General features: G+C 45.2%; 1 protein-coding gene across 3 annotated transcripts in view; it reads left to right on the plus strand.

Moving 5' to 3' along the window:
• Positions 1-19,028, plus strand: part of LOC134410546 (carbonic anhydrase 15-like) — a 32,440-nt gene that overhangs the window by 6,292 nt on the left and 7,120 nt on the right. For 2 of the 3 annotated variants that reach the window (XM_063143861.1, XM_063143863.1), the window contains exons 2-3: positions 14,921-14,971; positions 18,408-18,578. In XM_063143861.1, coding sequence (XP_062999931.1) covers positions 14,921-14,971; positions 18,408-18,578 — 222 coding nt within the window. The remainder of the gene's footprint in view (positions 1-14,920; positions 14,972-18,407; positions 18,579-19,028) is intronic. The other variant, XM_063143862.1, reaches the window with a different exon arrangement.

Raw genomic sequence — 19,028 nt, forward strand, 5'->3', positions numbered from 1 at the left:
TTGATGGAATCGGATTCCCCCCCGTTTTGCAAATTCACACAAATTCGCATTTGCGCAAATCCGCACCGGCAACCATTTTAAAAGCCTTTTGTAAAGCGAATGAGTGCAAGGCACCTCCCAAAATACTTTGCATTGCAACAGGGAGCGATATATTGCTGCTTGGAAAAATCACTCCCCCCCCCCCCCAGCTGCTGTGAGGCTCAGAGGGAACAGGGAACTCTGAGGGGGCAGTGGCAGATGGTAGCAGCATCCCTGCTGATAAAGAAGTGCTGGAGTTGCATCCCTACAGGTCCTGTCTGCACAGCACTGCTGTATCCTACTCTCTACATTCAGAACCATGCTTTAAATGCCTTAGTGCCAGTCAAGTCATGTTTCAGAAAAGTGAAGCTATCTACTGATAGATAACAGCAGGTGCTGACGTGACTCACAGACTTTCTCGTTCCGTTGGGGCAGCCTCCAGGATACGAGCAAGAAGTTTTCTGAAGCCTCTCACTGCATGGCCCTGGCAACATTTTAATTCAACAAGCCCATCAGTATAGTTGGCGATCAAATAGAGCCAGCAAGTTACCGTATTTCTTCGATTGTAAGACGCCATCGATTGTAAGACCCACACTAATCTCAGTACCACCAACAGAACCCCCCCCACCAAACCCCTAAGACACACCCGGGATTCTAAGACGCACCCCGTTTTTAGAGATGTTTATGTGGGGAAAAAAGTGCGTCTTAGAATAGAAGAAATACGGTAGAGTGAATTTGATGCCATCGTCACTAGGTGGCGCTCTTTGCACCTTATTTTATGTTATTTATTGATTATTTGATTGATTGATTGATTGCATTTATATACCGCCCCATAGCCAAAGCTCTCTGGGCGGTTTACAAAAGTTTTAAAAAACAGTGAACATTAAAAAGTATACAAAATTTAAAACCATCAAAAACATAAAAACAATGGTATCCATTTAAAAACCACAGTTCGTGCAGTCACAGCCAGTCAACGTGCTGTTCCTGATGAGGAAAAGGATAATAGGGAAAAGGTGCCAACTTTAAGGATAGCGAATTTAAGTATGGGCATGTATGTGATTGAGATGGAAGGAAAGGCCCATATGTGTCCCCAAACAGAAGAGAAAATATTCACAAGTGCCTGAAAAAACTTTATTATGAATAATAATAAAAGCGAACAGTGTGATGTGGCTGCAAAGCAAGTGCTACTTTGGGCTGCATTAATAGAAGTATCGTGTCCAAATCGCGCAAGGTACTGTTTCCCTTTTATTCGGCCCTGGTTAGGCCTCATCTTGAGTATTGTGTCCAGTTCTGGGCTCCACACTTCAAGAAGGATGCAGACAAGCTGGAGCGTGTTCAGAGGAGGGCAACCAGGATGATCAGGGGTCTGGAAACAAAGCCCTATGAAGAGAGACTGAAAGAACTGGGCATGTTTAGCCTGGAGAAGAGAAGATTGAGGGGAGGCATGAGATCACTCTTCAAATACTTCAAAGGTTGTCACACAGAGGAGGGCCAGGATCTCTTCTCGATCCTCCCAGAGTGCAGGACACGGAATAAGGGACTCAAGTTAAAGGAAGCCAGATTCCAGCTGGACATCAGGAAAAACTTCCTGACTGTTAGAGCAGTACGACAATGGAATCAGTTACCTAGGGAGGTTGTGGGCTCTCCCACACTAGAGGCCTTTAAGAGGCAGCTGGACAACCATCTGTCAGGTATACTTTAGGGTGGATTCCTGCATTGAGCAGGGGGTTGGACTCGATGGCCTTGTAGGCCCCTTCCAATTCAATAATAATAATAATAGTAATAATAATAGAGGGGAAGATCAAGCATCGTCCCCCTATCACCACTGATGGTGCTATATAAATAAATAAAATAAATAATAATAATGCTACTTAAAAGTTCTTAAAAACTCAGTAGATCAAATGAGGTATTTCCCAGGTTCTAGGGTGGCTACTTATGCATCACCAAAAAAACGGACAAAATCAGAATCAGATTTGCCTATGCTAATTCATACGTCGGGATGAAAATCAGGGATGTTTGAAGCGGCCCAAATTCTCCAAACTCCACTTCGAAGCTCAGTTTAGCTCACTCCCCATTTTGTTTGAGACTGGTTTTTCAGTTCATTTGAATTGGAAAAGTGTGCGTTTCGAGCGGAAAAAATACGAATTTCTGTGAGCATATTTTCAAAAGGGCACACTCCCCCCCTTTGACTAATATGTGAAAATCTGTTTTTTAACAATGCATATTTTAAAATGTCCATTTTAAAAAAGTGATCATAAGTTGACAAATGTATTTTTTTTAAAAAATAATGCTACTGTTTGCATTTGCATCCTGGGTTGCAAACTGGGCTGATCTGTAAACTGAAACAAAATCCTTGTGCTTCCTCATTCTCCAGGCAAAGTCTAACACACTACACTGTCCTTTGCTGGCTCACCATGCTATGACTGTCACCTCGTCCTAATAAATTGGTTTGTGTTTGTGTGTGTACGCAAACATGTATAGATATGGATCGACACATCTGCGAAAGGACGGACTTCTTCACACAGCGTATAGTTCAGCGGCAGGATTCGCTGCCACAAGATGTAGTGATGGCCGGCATGTTGGATGGGTTCAAAATGGGATTGGACAAATTCCTGGAGAAGGCTATCCATGGCTACTAGCCCTGATGGCTATATGATACCTCCAGGATCAGAATATGTCAATGTACATGAGTTGCTGGAGAAGCTGGGCAGGAGGGTGCTGTTGGTCTCGTGTCCTTTGTGTGGGATTTGCATGGACAGCTGGTCGGCCATTGGGCAAACAGAACGCTGGACTAGATGGACCCTTGGTTTGTTCCAGCAGGGCTCTTTGTATGTTCTAATGCACTTTTGGACTCTCTTTCGTGTGGGTGGCCAGGGGGACTTCACAATGAGAACCTGGACATCAGGAAAAACTTCCTGACTGTTAGAGCAGTACGACAATGGAACCAGTTACCTAGGGAGGTGGTGGGCTCTCCCACACTAGAGGCATTCCAGAGGCAGCTGGACAGCCACCTGTCAGGGTTGCTTTAAGGTGGATTCCTGCATCTAGTAGGGGGTTAGACATGATGGCCTTATAGGCCCCTTCCAACTCTACTAGTCTATGATTCTATGAACTGGGGAGCACCAGGTTGCCTACTCCTGAATTACATATTACTAACACAAATTAAATAGAAAACATCAGTGAGTAACTAAATCCAGAACCCCTTCCAACTCTACTATCCTATGATTCTAAGACTGACCACCACAACGCTGCTCTTTAGGCATGGAAGCCACCAGGATGATGTGGTTTTGATTCAGCCCTGTTGGGTTTCTTGGTTGGCAACACGATGTGAAAGCCATGCAGGCGGCAGCACGCCAGGAGAAATAAGCGAGCGTTGCGGAGGGTAGCATAAGTATTGCTTCTTAAGCCTCGCCTCCTCAGGGTGCAGGCAGCGAAACTGATGAGGAGACGTTTGCATTGTGCAGCGGGAGCGGAGCACATTCTACCCTGCGGCCTCTTCGGCGTCCGCTTATTAGATATCAGCCATTCCGCTCCATCCTTTTCCAGTCGGGAGGAAACTGGAGGACGCATCGATTTCCCCTGCTTGATGGCAACAGCTGGGCCCAGATCAGAGCTGAAACAAACACTGAGGTGGTGACGAGAATCCGCACACCAATCCTTCTCGCTCAAATTTGCTTTCCGACAGGACATATTTATTTATCACACTAATCCAGGAGCCGATTTTTAGTTTTGGCCGGGAGGTTTAAAAAGGATGTTAAACCTGGCTTTGCATTGCAAAACAGAATTAGCTTGCCACAGGCTATGGAATCCCAAGCTAGCAACCCTGAGTGATAGATCCAGATTTATGCTGGATCAGCTGCGCTCAGGGAAGTGGACTTCCTCACCCTCCCTTCTCGGAGAAGGTCATTTCTGGATCCAAACCCATGTAATGGTAAAGCACATGACATCTTACTTTTTCATGTATGCTAAAACATTTTTGTTGGGCTCCCCCCCCCGAAACATGGAAAGTTTAAAAACAAAGGAGTTGCAGAAATAACTACTAAAGATAATCTCGTGGCACATTAAAGATGCAAATATTTATTACAGCATATACTTAAGAACATAAGAACACAAGAAGAGCCCTGCTGGATCAGACCAAGGGTCCATCTAGTCCAATACTCTGTTCACAAACGGGCCAACCAGCCATCGGCCAGGGACCAACAAGGCAGGACATGGTGCAACAGCACCCTCCCGCCCATATTCCCCAGCAACTGGTGCACACAGGCATACTGCCTCGGATACTGGAGGTAGCACATAACCATCAGGACTAGTAGCCATTAATAGTCTTCTCTAGGAATTTATCTAACCCCCTTTTAAAGCCATCCAAATGGGTGGCCATCATGACATCTTGTGGTAGTCAGTTCCATAGTTTAATTCTGTGAAGAAGTCCTTGCTCTTATTTGTCCTGGATCCCCCACCAATGATAGGATTCCATGCTCTTTTTGACATACTGGGTAGAATCCTATTTAGAGTAGACCCAATGAAATGCATGGAACATAAGTTAGTCATGTCTAACAGAAGTCCATTTCATTTCAATGGGTCTACTCTTAGTTGGGTACTACCCAGAGAACAACACCACATTTAAACCTCCCCTGATCTTTCTACAAGCGGGGTGGGGTGGGATGGGATGGGATGGGGGCAGGCTGTGAACCAAAGGCCTTCTGGCAATTATGTTGCTAAGGTAGGGTGTCCCTAGGGAGTAAAGTCAAGAGCCCTGCAATCTAGGGACCCCCCCCCTTAAATGTAGCAGGTGATGAAACCATCAGGACATCCATTTCTGCAGTCATTTAAATGAGTTTAAGATGTGAAATTGCACCTGCTCAGAGCGTTTTTATATCTCAGGCTTAGCAAACGGTTTCCTGGTTGTTTTTCTAACATCGGAGGAATGCAGATGCAGTTTTCAAGCATGAGGTGGCCGCTAGAGAGGGTAAGAGAAATGTTAGCTGTGTGTTTCAAAAGTGAAGTATTACACATGGCCATCTAAAGAGGTAAAAAGCATTAAATCCAGGGTCTAAACCCACACCCCTGCCTTCTGGGTGTTATAGCTAGGACCCCCTTAAACTAGAATCAGTTCAGGAAAGGTTACTAAGGTGAGCAGCCCTTCCTTTTGCACTAAGGGTTAGTACTGTTGTATTTGCATTTTCAGCATTTGCAACTTTGACGTCTTTTGCTTTGTTGAAAAGCAGTCATGGGAGGATTTGTATGGGGCCAATGGTACAATCCTTTCTCTTGCCTTCCATCATTTCCCTGACTTAAATCACCCCCAACCTGAAAGCTCCTCTTAGCCATGGTGCTGGGGGGGGGGGTGGCTGTGGTGGGTGGAATAGCAACCATATTGATAATCCTGCAGGAAGGTGATTTATAATCAACTTTCAGCCTTCTTGCATTTTTGTGTCACCTGCTTTAAATTGATCTGGCCCCGCGGTTTTATTATTTCTTGGCTCTCTGGGTAAATTGGCTGTTTTGATTTTATTGTTGTGTTTTTATTTGTTGCTTACACCACATTTTTATTGCGGTGGGCTTGTTTTATATCACAAGCCACCCAGAGAACTTTTATTATCAGGCAGGCACATAATGAATGTAAATGCATGCAGAAAATAAAAAGATTTGGTGCACTCGATCTTATAAAGAAGGCATTTATCATCCTCCACCCAGCGGTTTTAAACACTGACATGTACAGTTGTGAGAAAGGCAGGTCTCCTCCAATTTATGCCATTTTGCCTAGAATGACTTGATTCTTTGGCCAATTTTAACAGGTGCGACAATCTTGTTCCAGACCGTGGATTTCCCGATGCCAACTCTTTGTCTTCCGGCTTTTAGAGGGGTGTGTGTTGAACATTTGTTTATTCTGGGAGGCAGTGAAAGCCAGTGCAGTGTAATGGTTACAGCAGGGGTGACAAGAAACAGCTCATGGGTGTTACACACCCATCACTGCCTCCTGCTGCAATCCCAAAAAGTTTTATATGGGGTTTTCTTTCCGCCCCTCCAAATGGTGCCCAGATTGCTCTCAGAGGAGTTTGCACCACATTTTGGTAGTGAATCACTGTGCTGGCTCTCCCCGTCCTCATTCGATGAACCTTCCTTCAGATAATGCACGGCACACTGGTTGCAAGGGTAGCTTGCTGGCAGCTAGTCTAGGTTCATCCCTACATGCAAGGGATGTAGTGGAGTGGGGGGGAGGAGGAAAGAGGGAGAGGGAAGAAAAGACACAGCAGATGGAAGGAGCACTAATTCCGAATCAAACTCTTTTCTGCCTTTTGTGAAACAGACAAAGGGAGGGGAGCAGAAATTAAAGGGAGGCACATCAGTAGCAGCAGAAGCTGCCAGGCTCCCTCGGCACTGGCTCTGCCTTCTTGAGAATACACACGCACTGCTCCCCTAAAAGAAATATATATATATATATGTGTGTGTGTGCAATAAAGGCAAATGAGCGCTTCATTCTCTTCATTTCCCGTGATCAGGTTGCTGGAAACCTCTTCATTAGTCCTGGGTTTCCTTCTTCCCGCTGCCTCCGTCCGCCTCTGCAACCCTCTCCGGCACTTTTAGGGTTTTGTTTGTTTAAAAGATCAGCCTGCTGGGGCCCATAGTAATGTTGCAATAATAATAAAAAAAGGAGTCTAGAAAGAAAAGAAAGGGCTGACACGCTAGAGGTGAAATTGACGAGGAGGTTTTGCCTTGCACCCAAGGTGGTCATTTTGCTTGAGACTCGGGAGAGGGGATGACTCAGAGACTTGATGGTTTGGACTGCTGATCTAGCCATATTTATTTATTTATTTATTTATTTAATTTATTTATTACATTTTTATACCGCCCAATAGCCGAAGCTCTCTGGGCGGTTCACAAAAATTAAAACCATAACAAAACAACCAACAGGTTAAAAGCACAAATACAAAATACAGTATAAAAAGCACAACCGGGATAAAAACCATGCAGCAAAATGGATGTAAGATTAAAGTACAGAGTTAAAACAGTAAAATTTAAATTTAAGTTAAAATTAAGTGTTAAAATACTGAGAGAATAAAAAGGTCTTCAGCTGGCGATGAAAGGAGTACAGTGTAGGCGCCAGGCGGACCTCTCTGGGGAGCTCATTCCACAACCGGGGTGCCACAGCGGAGAAGGCCCTCCTCCTAGTAGCCACCTGCCTCACTTCCTTTGGCAGGGGCTCACAGAGAAGGGCCCCTGTAGATGATCTTAAGGTCCAGGCAGGTACATATGGGAGGAGGCGTTCCTTCAAATAACCTGGCCCCAAACCGTTTAGGGCTTTAAATGTCAATACCAGCACTTTGAATCGGGCCCGGGTCTGGACTGGCAGCCAATGAAGCTGGAAAAGGACTGGCATAATGTGATCTCGCTGGCCAGTCCCTGTTAGTAAATGGGCTGCCCTGTTTTGTCCCAGCTGAAGCTTCCGGACCGTTTTCAAAGGCAGCCCCACGTATAACGCATTGCAGTAATCCAAACGGGAGGGTATCAGAGCATGGATAACTGTAGCTAGGCTATCTCTGTCCAGATAAGGGCGTAGTTGGTATATCAACCTAAGCTGATAAAAGGTGCTCTTTGCCACTGAGTTCACCTGCCACTGAGTTCACCTGTGCTCAGGAGCACTAATTGGCCAGGCAGTTTTCGAACGTCAGGTCTGTCCGTCAGAGCTCCTTGGTAAGACGACGGTTTCTCTATGCAAGGATGCTTGGGATGGAAACGGCACAAGAGTTTGGAATGTGCAACCAAAACCCAAGGCTGTTTAGAGAGCAAAGCTGTGCCCGTCAGAATGTCAAGGGGTGGGAATAGGATGGTTTGGTTTACTGCACTTCCCCCTCCTCACCCCCCTCCCCATCTCTTTTGTAGCCAGCACGGAGAGAGCCACGTAGAAAACGGAGCTTGAAGATGGAGGAAAGGGGGTTCTTGAGGACAGGGAGGGGAGAAGACCAAGACGGCTATGTTAGGGGTTTTTCTATGGCTGCCCCAGCCTCCTTCCCTCCCCCTGTCTAGCAATAGAGCCAGTGTGGTATAGTGGCTAAGGTGTCAGACTGGGAGTCGGGAGATCTGGGTTCTAGTCCCCATTTGGCCATGGAAGCCTACTGCGTGACTTTGGGCCAGTCACAGACTCTCAGCCCAACCTACCTCACAGGGTTGTTGAAGTGAGGATAACAATAGAGAGAAGGAGGATTATGTACGCCGCCTTGGGTTCCTTGCAGGAAAAAGGCAGAATATTAATGTAATAAATAAATAAATAAATATACATACTGCAGGGTGGCTAGAGGGTGGATCCACCGCTCTCCTCCTGCCGTGCATTGGACACTTGGCTGCCCCCGAATTTAGAGGCTGCTGGCTATCTGGATAGGGTTGCGTCCTTAGGGTGCAATCCTATGCATGTTTAGAGGGGGGAAATTCCTGCGGTGCTGGCTGAACGACGCTGGTGAAAATACGCAAAGAATTCCGTAAGGAAGTTCTCAACGACTGATGTAATTCACGTTATTTTTAAAATTTATTTTATTTATTTAAGCATTTTTATGCCGCCATTCAACCAAAAAAGGCTCTCACGGCGGCTTACAAAAGTATTTCTTGACAGTCCCTGCCTTTCACAGGCTTACAATCTAAAAGACATGACACAAACGGAAAGGGGATTGGGAGGGAGGAGGAGGGGGAAAGGAAAGGAAATTCAGGCACTACAATCAAAGGGATAGTTTGCCACATAGGTCTTAATCATTGGCTCAATGGTATCTTTAAACTTGTCAACTAGCTCATTTGTTTGGGGGTAGAAAGCAGTAGATGTTATATGTTTGACACTGCAACACTTCCACAAACATCTTATTTCATCAGAGAGAAAAGCTGAGCCTTGATCACTCAAAATTTTATGGCGGAAACCCCAGCAACAAAAGATTTTTAATAGGGCTTCTGCTACTGACAAGGCATCAACATTTTGAAGGGCTTCAGCATCTGGGAACCTTGTGGCAAAATCTATAATTCGTCAATAGAAACCTTTTCCCCGTTAGCCCGTGTCATTTAACGTATCGCCCCCTCTTCCATTTGACTTTGCCCTGCCTATATTTCCCACCATGGCATATGGTGTAGCAGAAACACGCTTATTTTCGTGTGAACGAATTTGCGTAAATTTCAGGGAAATACTAAATAAATAAAGGCAGAAGTCGGTGGACTTCACGTGGCCCGGGGAGGCCAGCCTGCAGGTTGGATTCTTAGAAAACTGAACCCACTGTAGCCCCTCTCGATTTGACCCGGTGTCCCGAATTACAAGCCATGGGGATTTGCATTTCTGAGCCAGTAAAAACGAAGACCAAGAATGCATGGAGAGTTTTGGAGATAGGAACCTCCGTGGCAGGTCTGGCATCGAGTGTCAAGGGCTCACACCCCTGTCAAGGGCTCACACATCTTCAGGAGCCCTGAAGTTGCTCCTCATCTTTGCTATAGCAACCAGCTCATTCACCTGCCTCTCGCTCAGACAATGGCGGTGGTAAGAAGAAGGCCTCCTTGCTCCCTGGCTCTCTGCTTGTCAAGCAAGCAAGCGGGAGCAAATGATGTGAAAGAGGATGAGGAGGAAGAGCCACTGTTGGCAATGGCGGTAAGAAGAGAGACTCGCCAAAGGTTTCTGAGGGTTTCTTGCCAAAGAGCCTCAACATCTGGAATCAGCTGCTGGGGAACATGGGCCGGAGGGTCCTGCTTGTAGGTTTCCTCTGGGAATCCAGATGTGAACAGAGCTGTCCAGAGAGCTCCAGCTATTAGGCGGTATAGAAATGAAATCAATCAATGAATAAATGCTGGACTAGATGGACTTTTGGTCTGATCCAACATGGCAATTGTCGTGTTTCTCAGAACGCTCTTACTTTTGATGGGAGACAAATGACGAGGCTTGCGAAGTAATCCACAGAGCTTTTATTAAGCAATAAACGTCCCTTCTACCTGAAGAGAGTCTAACCTCTTGGCAACGTCCCCCTAGGCAAAACTATGCAAACTAAGCAAGACAATTGTCCCTTCAAGAAGAATAAGAAGCTACTTTTCAAACGCCTGTAACTTCAGAGCGCCTGGTGCGGAGGCAGGTTCTGGCGTAATCTCTCTGACTTTCTCACGCCTTCCTTCCGCCCCGTGTGTTTGAGCTTCCGGCAGACCCTAGCATCAGCTAGTTTGTCGGGATGCTCACCCCTGGAAGAAGTCTCACTTCCCACTGAGTGTGTAGGATTTGGCCTTGAGGACGTAAGCTCTGTAGAGGGCTGACTCCCAGCTGGGGAATCGCCTGTGAGAGCTTCCTCCCCCACTGGTACAGGCTGGCTGGTGTCTGACGCGGCATCTTCTGGTTTTGAATCTGATTCTGATTGATTACCTGAAACACCTTCTCCAAAAAAAGCAGCAGTAGGGTTAGACATGGCAGCAGTGATGAGAAAAAAGGATGATGAGGAAAAGCAGCTGTGACATTGGTGGCGAGAAGATAGATTCACTGAGGGAGGGAGGGGGCCCATTGAGGACCCTAAAACAACCCAGCGACAGCACTCTTCTTCCAAGGCTCATAACAATGTGAATTCCTACTGAGTCCTTTTCAGGGGGAAAAGCTAGAGTACATCTCCAGAAGTATGTTACAATAGCGCAGAGAGATGCACAAAGGATGCAGACGGCATATAAACAACAGAAAAAGCAAACCGCAATCCCGTAAACTAACTTTCACCCTATACTTCTGCCAGATCTCAAGTTACAAAGGGTTAAGTGGAATTCAAAAGGTCAGCTCTCACGAGCCTCGACCAGAACCGTAATGTGGAAATATTTAAAGAGTATCCGGAAGGGGAATTCCGGTTGAATTTCATTTGGGCGAAATTGAAAGTGAGCACAGCAAGGGGCCACGGGTGGTCGTGTGTTTAAGAGGAGATGTAAAAATGAAAAATGAAAATAAGAGGAAAAGCAATAAGAAAGAAGGGTTTTTTTTGGGGGGGGGGGAAGACCCCCCTCCTGCAACCAGCCTGCAAAGAGAACAGCTATAAAAATAAACACGGGCAGGTTCAAGGGATAATTAGAGGAGAAAAGCAAATATTGAATGCCGAACAACAAGAGACTCTCTCAACTTACAAGAAAAGGCTCTTCAGATCTATTATTAATGGACGGAAGATAAAAGAGAAAGATCAGTCTGGTTTTTTAAAAAAATTATGGAGGGGTCAGAATGTTTGAATGAAAATGATTTTGAGAGTTTGTTGGTCTCTTTGAAGAGGCAGGCCGAGACGTTAAAAGGGCCTTGAAGATTCAGAATTAGTTTAGGTTTAATGGAGCAGGTGGTTATTGCCTCCTCACCTTTCAATTTTCAGCCAGCTTGCCCTCGCTGCTCCTCCATGGACTCGGCTTAGACAAGCTTAGTTTGTTTTATACAAGGCAGGATGGGCTCCTGTTTTAAGAAGCTGCGGGGTAAGGTGCCCGCTGGTGGCCCATCTTCGCACGATAAGATTGCTCCAATTTCCATTTCAATTTCCCACAATGCTTTCAAGTAATGTTACATCAGGGGGATTGTGGGAAATGAAAATGGCAGTTCCCAGACACCCCCTTCCAGTAGGGATCGCCCTTTCAATTTCCCACAATACCCCAGTGTGCTGCTATGTCAGGGGAATTATGGGAGATTTAAACAATGGCTCTCCAACCCAGTCACCTTGTGCTAATTGGATCAGAATGTTCATAGAATCATAGAATAGCAGAGTTGGAAGGGGCCTACAAGGCCATCGAGTCCAACCCCCTGCTCAATGCAGGAATCCACATTCAAGCATCCCTGACAGATGGTTGTCCAGCTGCCTCTTGAAGGCCTCTAGTGTGGGAGAGCCCACAACCTCCCTCGGTAAATGATTCCATTGTCGTACTGCTCTAACAGTCAGGAAGTTTTTCCTGATGTCCAGCTGGAATCTGGCTTCCTTTAACTTGAGCCCGTCATTCCGTGTCCTGCACTCTGGGAGGATTGAGAAGAGATCCTGGCCCTCCTCTGTGTGACAACCTTTGAAGTATTTGAAGAGTGGTCTCATGTCTCCCCTCAATCTTCTCTTCTCCAGGCTAAACATGCCCAGTTCTTTCAGTCTCTCTTCATAGGGCTTTGTTTCTAGACCCCTGATCATCCTGGTTGCCCTCCTCTGAACACGCTCCAGCTTGTCTGTGTCCTTCTTGAATTGTGGAGCCCAGAACTGGACGCAATTATTAAAAGGGGCTCATGGCTGACACCAGCGATGGGCCGTGCTGTGCTTTGGGGGACTTTGTAGCTACCTAAGGATGAAGAATGCTGAAAGAAGCACAGTTGTTATCATTTTCCATTCTTCCAGATGGATTGTTTGGGAGCATGATTTCTGCCTTCTCCAACCTGGTAGCCTTTGGACTATAATGCCCATCTCTCCCAGCCATTGGCTGTGTAGCTTGGAACTGATGGGAGCTGTCGTCCTAAACATCTGTAGGGCACCAGGATGGGGAAGACTGGACCAGTGTATAATTTTGGACATCTTCAAAATACTTACTAAAATACGCATAAATAGCTCATCTTCGAATTTTTTCTTCTTCCCTTTTCATTTCGTTGTTTTTTTAGTAGGGTGGCCACTTACATCTCACCAAAGACGAGGACACAGATTGGAGTCAAATTTGCAGATGCTAATTTATATGCCCTCTAATAGACAGAAATGCAATGATTTCTCACTAGAGAGGGGGAAATGGTGACCAGGTGGGCCGTATGCCTGCTGCTCAATTGCTGTCCAGGTATCAGCTGTTGATGGTTAATGGAGTATCCTGATTTCTCTTGCTTCTTAGAATTCTTTAGTTTGAAATTGGACAGCGCTTCAAATAGAGGACACCTTCAAATGGGGGACTGTCCTCTCTAAAGTAGGATACGTTGCCATTCTAGTTTTACCACGTGTGCGTGTGTGTGATCAATAAAGTATTGCAAAAAAGAAAAGATGAAGACCATCTTTTCCCCCACAAGACTGGGACATTTCTGTGTTTAAACTAGGGCTCTGTTGAATCCTGACCCCTATTTTGGGGAAACGTTTCTCACCCTGTGAAAGAGGCCTTGTTCTTCTTGAATGCCTATTGCAGACAATGTGACCTATCCCTCTCCAACAGGCATTCAGGAAGAACTCCTGGGGTGCTGCAAATGCTGGGGGTGTTTTTCTTTAAAATAAATAAATAAATAAATAAATAAATAAATAAATAAATAAATAAATAATAGAAAGAAGACCCCATAAAACATCTTGCACTTAAAAAGGTATGTAGAAACTTTGTCCACTTCCCCAAGGAGAAAATTCTCACCTCTCTCAGCCACTTTCATCAGAGTTTTTTTCTCCCCCCACCCTTCATGAAATGCCTGAAAATGGAATAATCGACATTTTTGGCTCAGCACTCATTTAAACACAAGGAACATCCAACGAGGGATGGGCAAAGGAGCCAAGTTTGAGATCACGAGGATTATCTCACTGTTCACCTCATGCCTACTTCCTGTTCATGTTTGCGATTGCTGCTTGCTCTGTGCGAACGGGAAAATTGCCTGAATCGAGCAGTGATCGAACGTGAAATTTATGCAGGGAAATTCGCCCAAAATCGGAACTGGGAAGTTGTGCAAATCGAACAAACATTTGACGAACATTTTTGGTGGACATGTGATAGCATTCACAAACAGGGCACACGTGCATATTTTGGGAGCAAACTCCAATTTCTTATACATTCCTACTGCCAAGACTTCTCTTGGTCAAGAGCTAGGCATTTTTCAGTCATCAGCTTCTGACAGGGCCCTGTTTAGATCATGCTGGTGTATCCGAAGTGTTTTTCAGTCTCTCCGACTGCCTGGAAATCTAATATTTCACAACTGAACAACCAGGATAGAATTGTTAGATATTTTTATGAGCTTAGTTCACTTAAAACCCTCAGGTGCTGGCCTTCAATTACTCAGTTGATTGCAAAATCACCCAGTCTTTTATACTGGCCAGTCCATTCCCCATGATTTCTGATAGCAGGCGATCAAGTTGAATTTCACATTTTCCTGAGAGTAAGAGCTGGAGGGACTACTCTCCCTGTAGTGTGGTGCATGGGTATGAATCACTGTGCTTCCTTGGTAGCAATCTATCAGGTTGTTGTTTTTAAAATCGATGCCTCGCCGTTCCTTCTCCAATCCAATTTGAATTCTCATCTGGGGAGCTGGATTTGATGAGGTGCTACTTTAGCAGGCTTTACCGAAGACTCGACATCATCTCTAAAATCGAACGTGATCCCTTTGTGCTTCGCTCGGCCGACCACGATGAAGGGAGAGGCTAAAATGATGTGGCAAGGTGGATTCTTTATCATCTAGTTGTTAGATGTTAAAAGTCAGCCCTCCCGCGACTTGCCTTGAGGCTAATTTTGGAGCCTCCAAAATGGCTCAATTTGACTTGGGGTGCTTCTGGGCCGGACTGTTTTGCTTCGGGACTGAATCGGAAGCGAGGTTCAGCCCCTCCCGAAGCGGGTCAGCCATTGCAGGCACCGGGGCACCTGCTATGCGGCCACACAGTAGGTGCCCAGGAAAGCTGGGAGAAAGGCCAACCACGGAGTCCTTTGGAAGGCACCACTCACCCGCCTTTGGAAGGCACCACTTTGGGGAAAGCTGCTTTAGCCTTTCCTGGTAGAAAAAAGTGCTCCAAGCCCTTGATCATTTGGGTTGCGCCTTTCTGCACCTTTCCCATCTCTACAATATAATTTTTAAGATGGAATGCCATGAGTGACTGAGTCCCCCATGTGCTTGTGCACATTATTTGTTTTCGTTTTTTCACATGACGCACAGTGGTGCTTTTTCTTCCATTAGAAGCAGGAGCCTTTGTTGGTTCTTCCCTTCCTCTCTTCTTATGTGTTTTCGTTCTTTTTTTCTCTCCTCCCCCCCCCCCAGGTCCTTGGTGCTATGACTCGCAAGACCTGAAATGCGGTGAGTACTTGAAATGTACACAAATTTAATTTCGATTCCTTTTTGATGAATGCTAGTATTTGCCCCATTTGACTCACGAACAGGAGCGCCTTTTTCGGGACAGATGTCACGCACTCCTGCCCTCACGATTGCAAAACGTGTCTGGTAGAAAAATGCACATTTTTCCACATGCAAATTTCGGAAAGAAATATACGCATTTTCATGCTTTCGTTTACGGGGCCGGTGGGGGAGGGGGAAGTACACCTGGACTCTTTTCAACCAGGGGTGGCGGGAATTGAAATCCAAGATGTTTTGCAAGGAAAACATATGTTGTAGCTCTGAGTTATAACTGATACTGCAGGGCTGCCCCGTGCAGGGAAGCCCCGAGAGAGAACAAAAATAAACAGGATTCGGATGTTAGCTGCTGTTGGACCTTCACAGACTGCGGTGCTCACGAAAATAGCTTGTTTTGTCTGTCAAACTAAATATAGGCCCGGTAAGGGAATCCTGCTGAATTATAAATAAGGAAAAAAACACCTGCTTGTGATTATTAATGAAGGTCATTTCAGCGAAAGGGCATCTCCTGTTGTTGGCAGGAGAAGTGGAATAAGCATCCGAGGGAAGCTAATGGGTGTTTGGCCATGGCCTCAACACAGCAGAGGTTCGCTGGCAGAGGTGCTGATTTTACCAGAATCCTCTTGAAAAAGAAAAGAAAAGGGGGGAAATCAATACAAATCGCTTCCATTTAACCGGAGCTGGGGGAAGTCAACAGCTCTGAAGGTGGCATAGTTCATTTCCCTTCCATTGACATTAATGGGAAGGGCACAGGGGAAAAAAGAAACTGGGTAAAGGAATTTAAAAGAAAATGCTGCTTCTATCTCCCCCCCCCCCCCGTCCTCTAATGTCCAGCCAGCATGAGCCAAAAAAGGTTTTTTTCCCTGTTTGTTTTTTGGAAGGCTTTGGCCAGATTGACACCAAGCCTGATCCATCAATGAGCAGACTGCAGAATGAAAGCCACCTGACCACCGTCGTTTTACACTGTTTTTTGTAAACTGCCCAGAGAGCTTTGGCTATGGGGCGGTATATAAACGTAATAAATCAAATCAAAACCTGCAAAAACCATTCAGAATGGATTTAACAAAATCCGTACATCCCTAGCTGGGATGGTGACATTACCTGCCACCTCCACTTCTTCAGAATGACCTGCTCCCTCTGAATGTATTACTATTATTATTATATTTATTTATTTATTTATTTATTTATTTATTACACTTCTATACTGCCCAATAGCCAGAGCTCTCTGGGCGGTTCACAAAAATTAAAAACATTCAAAGTAGAAAACAACAGTATAAAACCATAGTACAAAATACAATATAAAAGCTCAACCCGATAAAAACAGCAGCAATGCAAAATTACAAATTTAAAACACCAAGTTAAAATTTATTTATAGACTGTTAAAATGCTGGGAGAATAAAAAGGTCTTCACCTGGCGTCTAAAAGCATATCATGTAGGTGCCAGGTGAACCTCCTTAGGGAGCTCATTCCACAGCCGGGGTGCCACAGCAGAGAAGGCCCTCCTCCTGGTAGCCACCTGCCTCACTTCCTTTGGCAGGGAACTATTATGATGATGATGATGCATTTTGCCCAATACTGGCAAAAGGCGGGATACAAACATAGCTGCAATTCTCACAGAAACTGGGGGAAGAAATGAATTTCCCCACCCGCAATATACCGTATTTCTTCGATTCTAAGACGCCATCGATCGTAAGACGCACGCTAATTTCAGTACCACCAACAAGAAAAAAAGCTTTGATTCTAAGAAATAATAAACACACCCGTGATTCTAAGACGCGCCCCGTTTTTAGAGATGTTTATATGGGGGGAAAAAAGTGTGTCTTAGAATCGAGGAAATACGGTATTATTCCCTGTTGTAAGGCCAAATATTTTGGAGCGGCTTGGTCTTGAATGAGCAATGAAGACCTATTGGGTTTATGGAAGACCTGCTCTTGGTGGAGAAGAAAATGGCAAGAATTGGTTTGCTAATTTGGTTCACCACGGCTGCTGGCATTTTTGGACTGTGGTGAGCTGTGCTTGCACTTCAATGTTTAGCACTATACCACTGAGAGCTAGTATTTGATCCTCTCTTAGTCTGACCGCCGTGTCATTCTCCTCACTCACCGGTACACCTGGGGGGGGGGACAATGGCGTTACACCCCACAAGTCAGTTCCCAAATGTATGTCTGGAGTTTGTAAGTCTGTGGTTTTTAGAATGTTGGCCTGAGTGGGCGGAGCTAGAATGTCTTGGGAGGTGGGAGGAGTGATATATAAGGTTATGACTGTGGGGATTGGGGAGACTTTTTAGGTACTCTTAGAGTCTTTAGCACTCTCTGTGTGTTAGCTCTTGGTGTTCAAAGTACTTGGGTCTGGAGAATTTGAGGTTCAGGGTACAGAGTGGTGTCTTTGGAGTGTGGTGTGCACATAGTTGATGTATATTGATCAATACTGATAATAAAGAAAGCTCAAGAGTGATTGTGTGAGAGAAAGGAAAGCGCATATGTGAATGAGTGAAAGGATTGGATGAAAGGTTTCAAAAAGGTTTTTAAAGGTTTTATTCGAAACAAAACTTGAGAACTTTTAAAAATACATTTTAACCATTTTGTTTTAACTACCACAAAAATCCCACGTGTCTGTTTGGCATTTAACGTCTGAAGTTTACTCATTTAACACCCACTCTGTCAATAATTCCCCTCAGCACATATAACTCACAGCACATTATTTTATTATTGAAATCCTTCTCCGTTTGAACCCCTTTCTCCACATAGTTTGGAGGAAGGTGGTTTTTGTCCCTCGTCTCAGGCGTATCAAGCGGTGGTGCTTGGCTTGAGCAGGGAGAAGACGCGGCCAGGCCTGGTGTTCAGAGACTGTGTCGTGGCAGGGACCACATTACACCAGTTTAAAAATCTCTTCACTGGCTGCCAATTAGTTTCCGGGGCGAAGTATAAAGTGTTGGTTATCACCTTTAAAGCCCTACGTGGTTTGGGTCCAGGCTACCTGCGGGATCGCCTTCTCCTGTACAATCCACCCCGCACGCTCAGGTCCTCTGGGAAGAATGTACTCCAGTCTGCCAAAATTAGGCTGACAACCATTACCCAGAGGACATTCTCTTCTGCTGCTCCCAGACTGTGGAATGGCCTGTCGGAGGAGACTCGTCAACTAAACAGTCTTTTAGCATTTAAGAAAGCTATAAAGACTGGTCTATTCTGGCACGCCTATCCAGTGGAATTTTAGGATGTTTTTAGGATGCTTTTAGGATGTTTTAATAATGTATACTATGTTTTTAATTCAGTTTTATGTATTTTATGCTAATTGTTGTTCCCTGCCTTGATCCAAACGGAGAGGCGGGTAAGAAATAAATTTATCATCATCATCATCATCATCATCATCATCATCATCATCATCATCATCTCTTTAGGCCCTTTTCACTGGAAGGACATCACGGTCAGCTGTGGGGGAGAGAACCAGTCGCCCATTAACATCGACAGGAGGAAAACACGACGGGACAAGAGCCTTGACGAAATCTCGTTCGAAGGTTACGACCAGGCCCCTCCCGGCAGGTGGAGGCTGTTGAACGACGGACACACAGGTAGGCTGGCGAAGATCCAGCTCCTTCTGCAACTGAACATCAGAAGAGCCCTGCTGGATCAGACCAAGGGTCCATCTACTCCAGGGCTCTCTTCCCACAGCTGTCGACTGGGAACCCACAAGCAGAAGACCTGGCATGTTTTCCAGGGGTCTTTTTAAAAGCTGCCACATTTGGCTTTCACACCAAAGCCATGTTTGGTTGGATGCATGTTTGGAGTTACTGTTGACTGGAGAACATTTTTTTGGGAGTGAGAAACCCAAAGTCCAAAATAGGGTTGGGGGAACTAGGGAGTTTGGTTTTCTCCTGTCTTTGGATAGTTATTATTTTTTTTAAAAAAAAACACAGTCTTTTTATTTTCCCAGCATTTTAACATTTTACCCATATAGTCTTTTAACTTTGTTGTTTTAAATTTGTGACTGTATTTTACATATCTGCATTGCTGCCAGGTTT

This window comes from Elgaria multicarinata, chromosome 18 (assembly GCF_023053635.1).
Source record: "Elgaria multicarinata webbii isolate HBS135686 ecotype San Diego chromosome 18, rElgMul1.1.pri, whole genome shotgun sequence".
In the NCBI taxonomy this organism is placed as follows: Eukaryota; Metazoa; Chordata; class Lepidosauria; order Squamata; family Anguidae; genus Elgaria; species Elgaria multicarinata.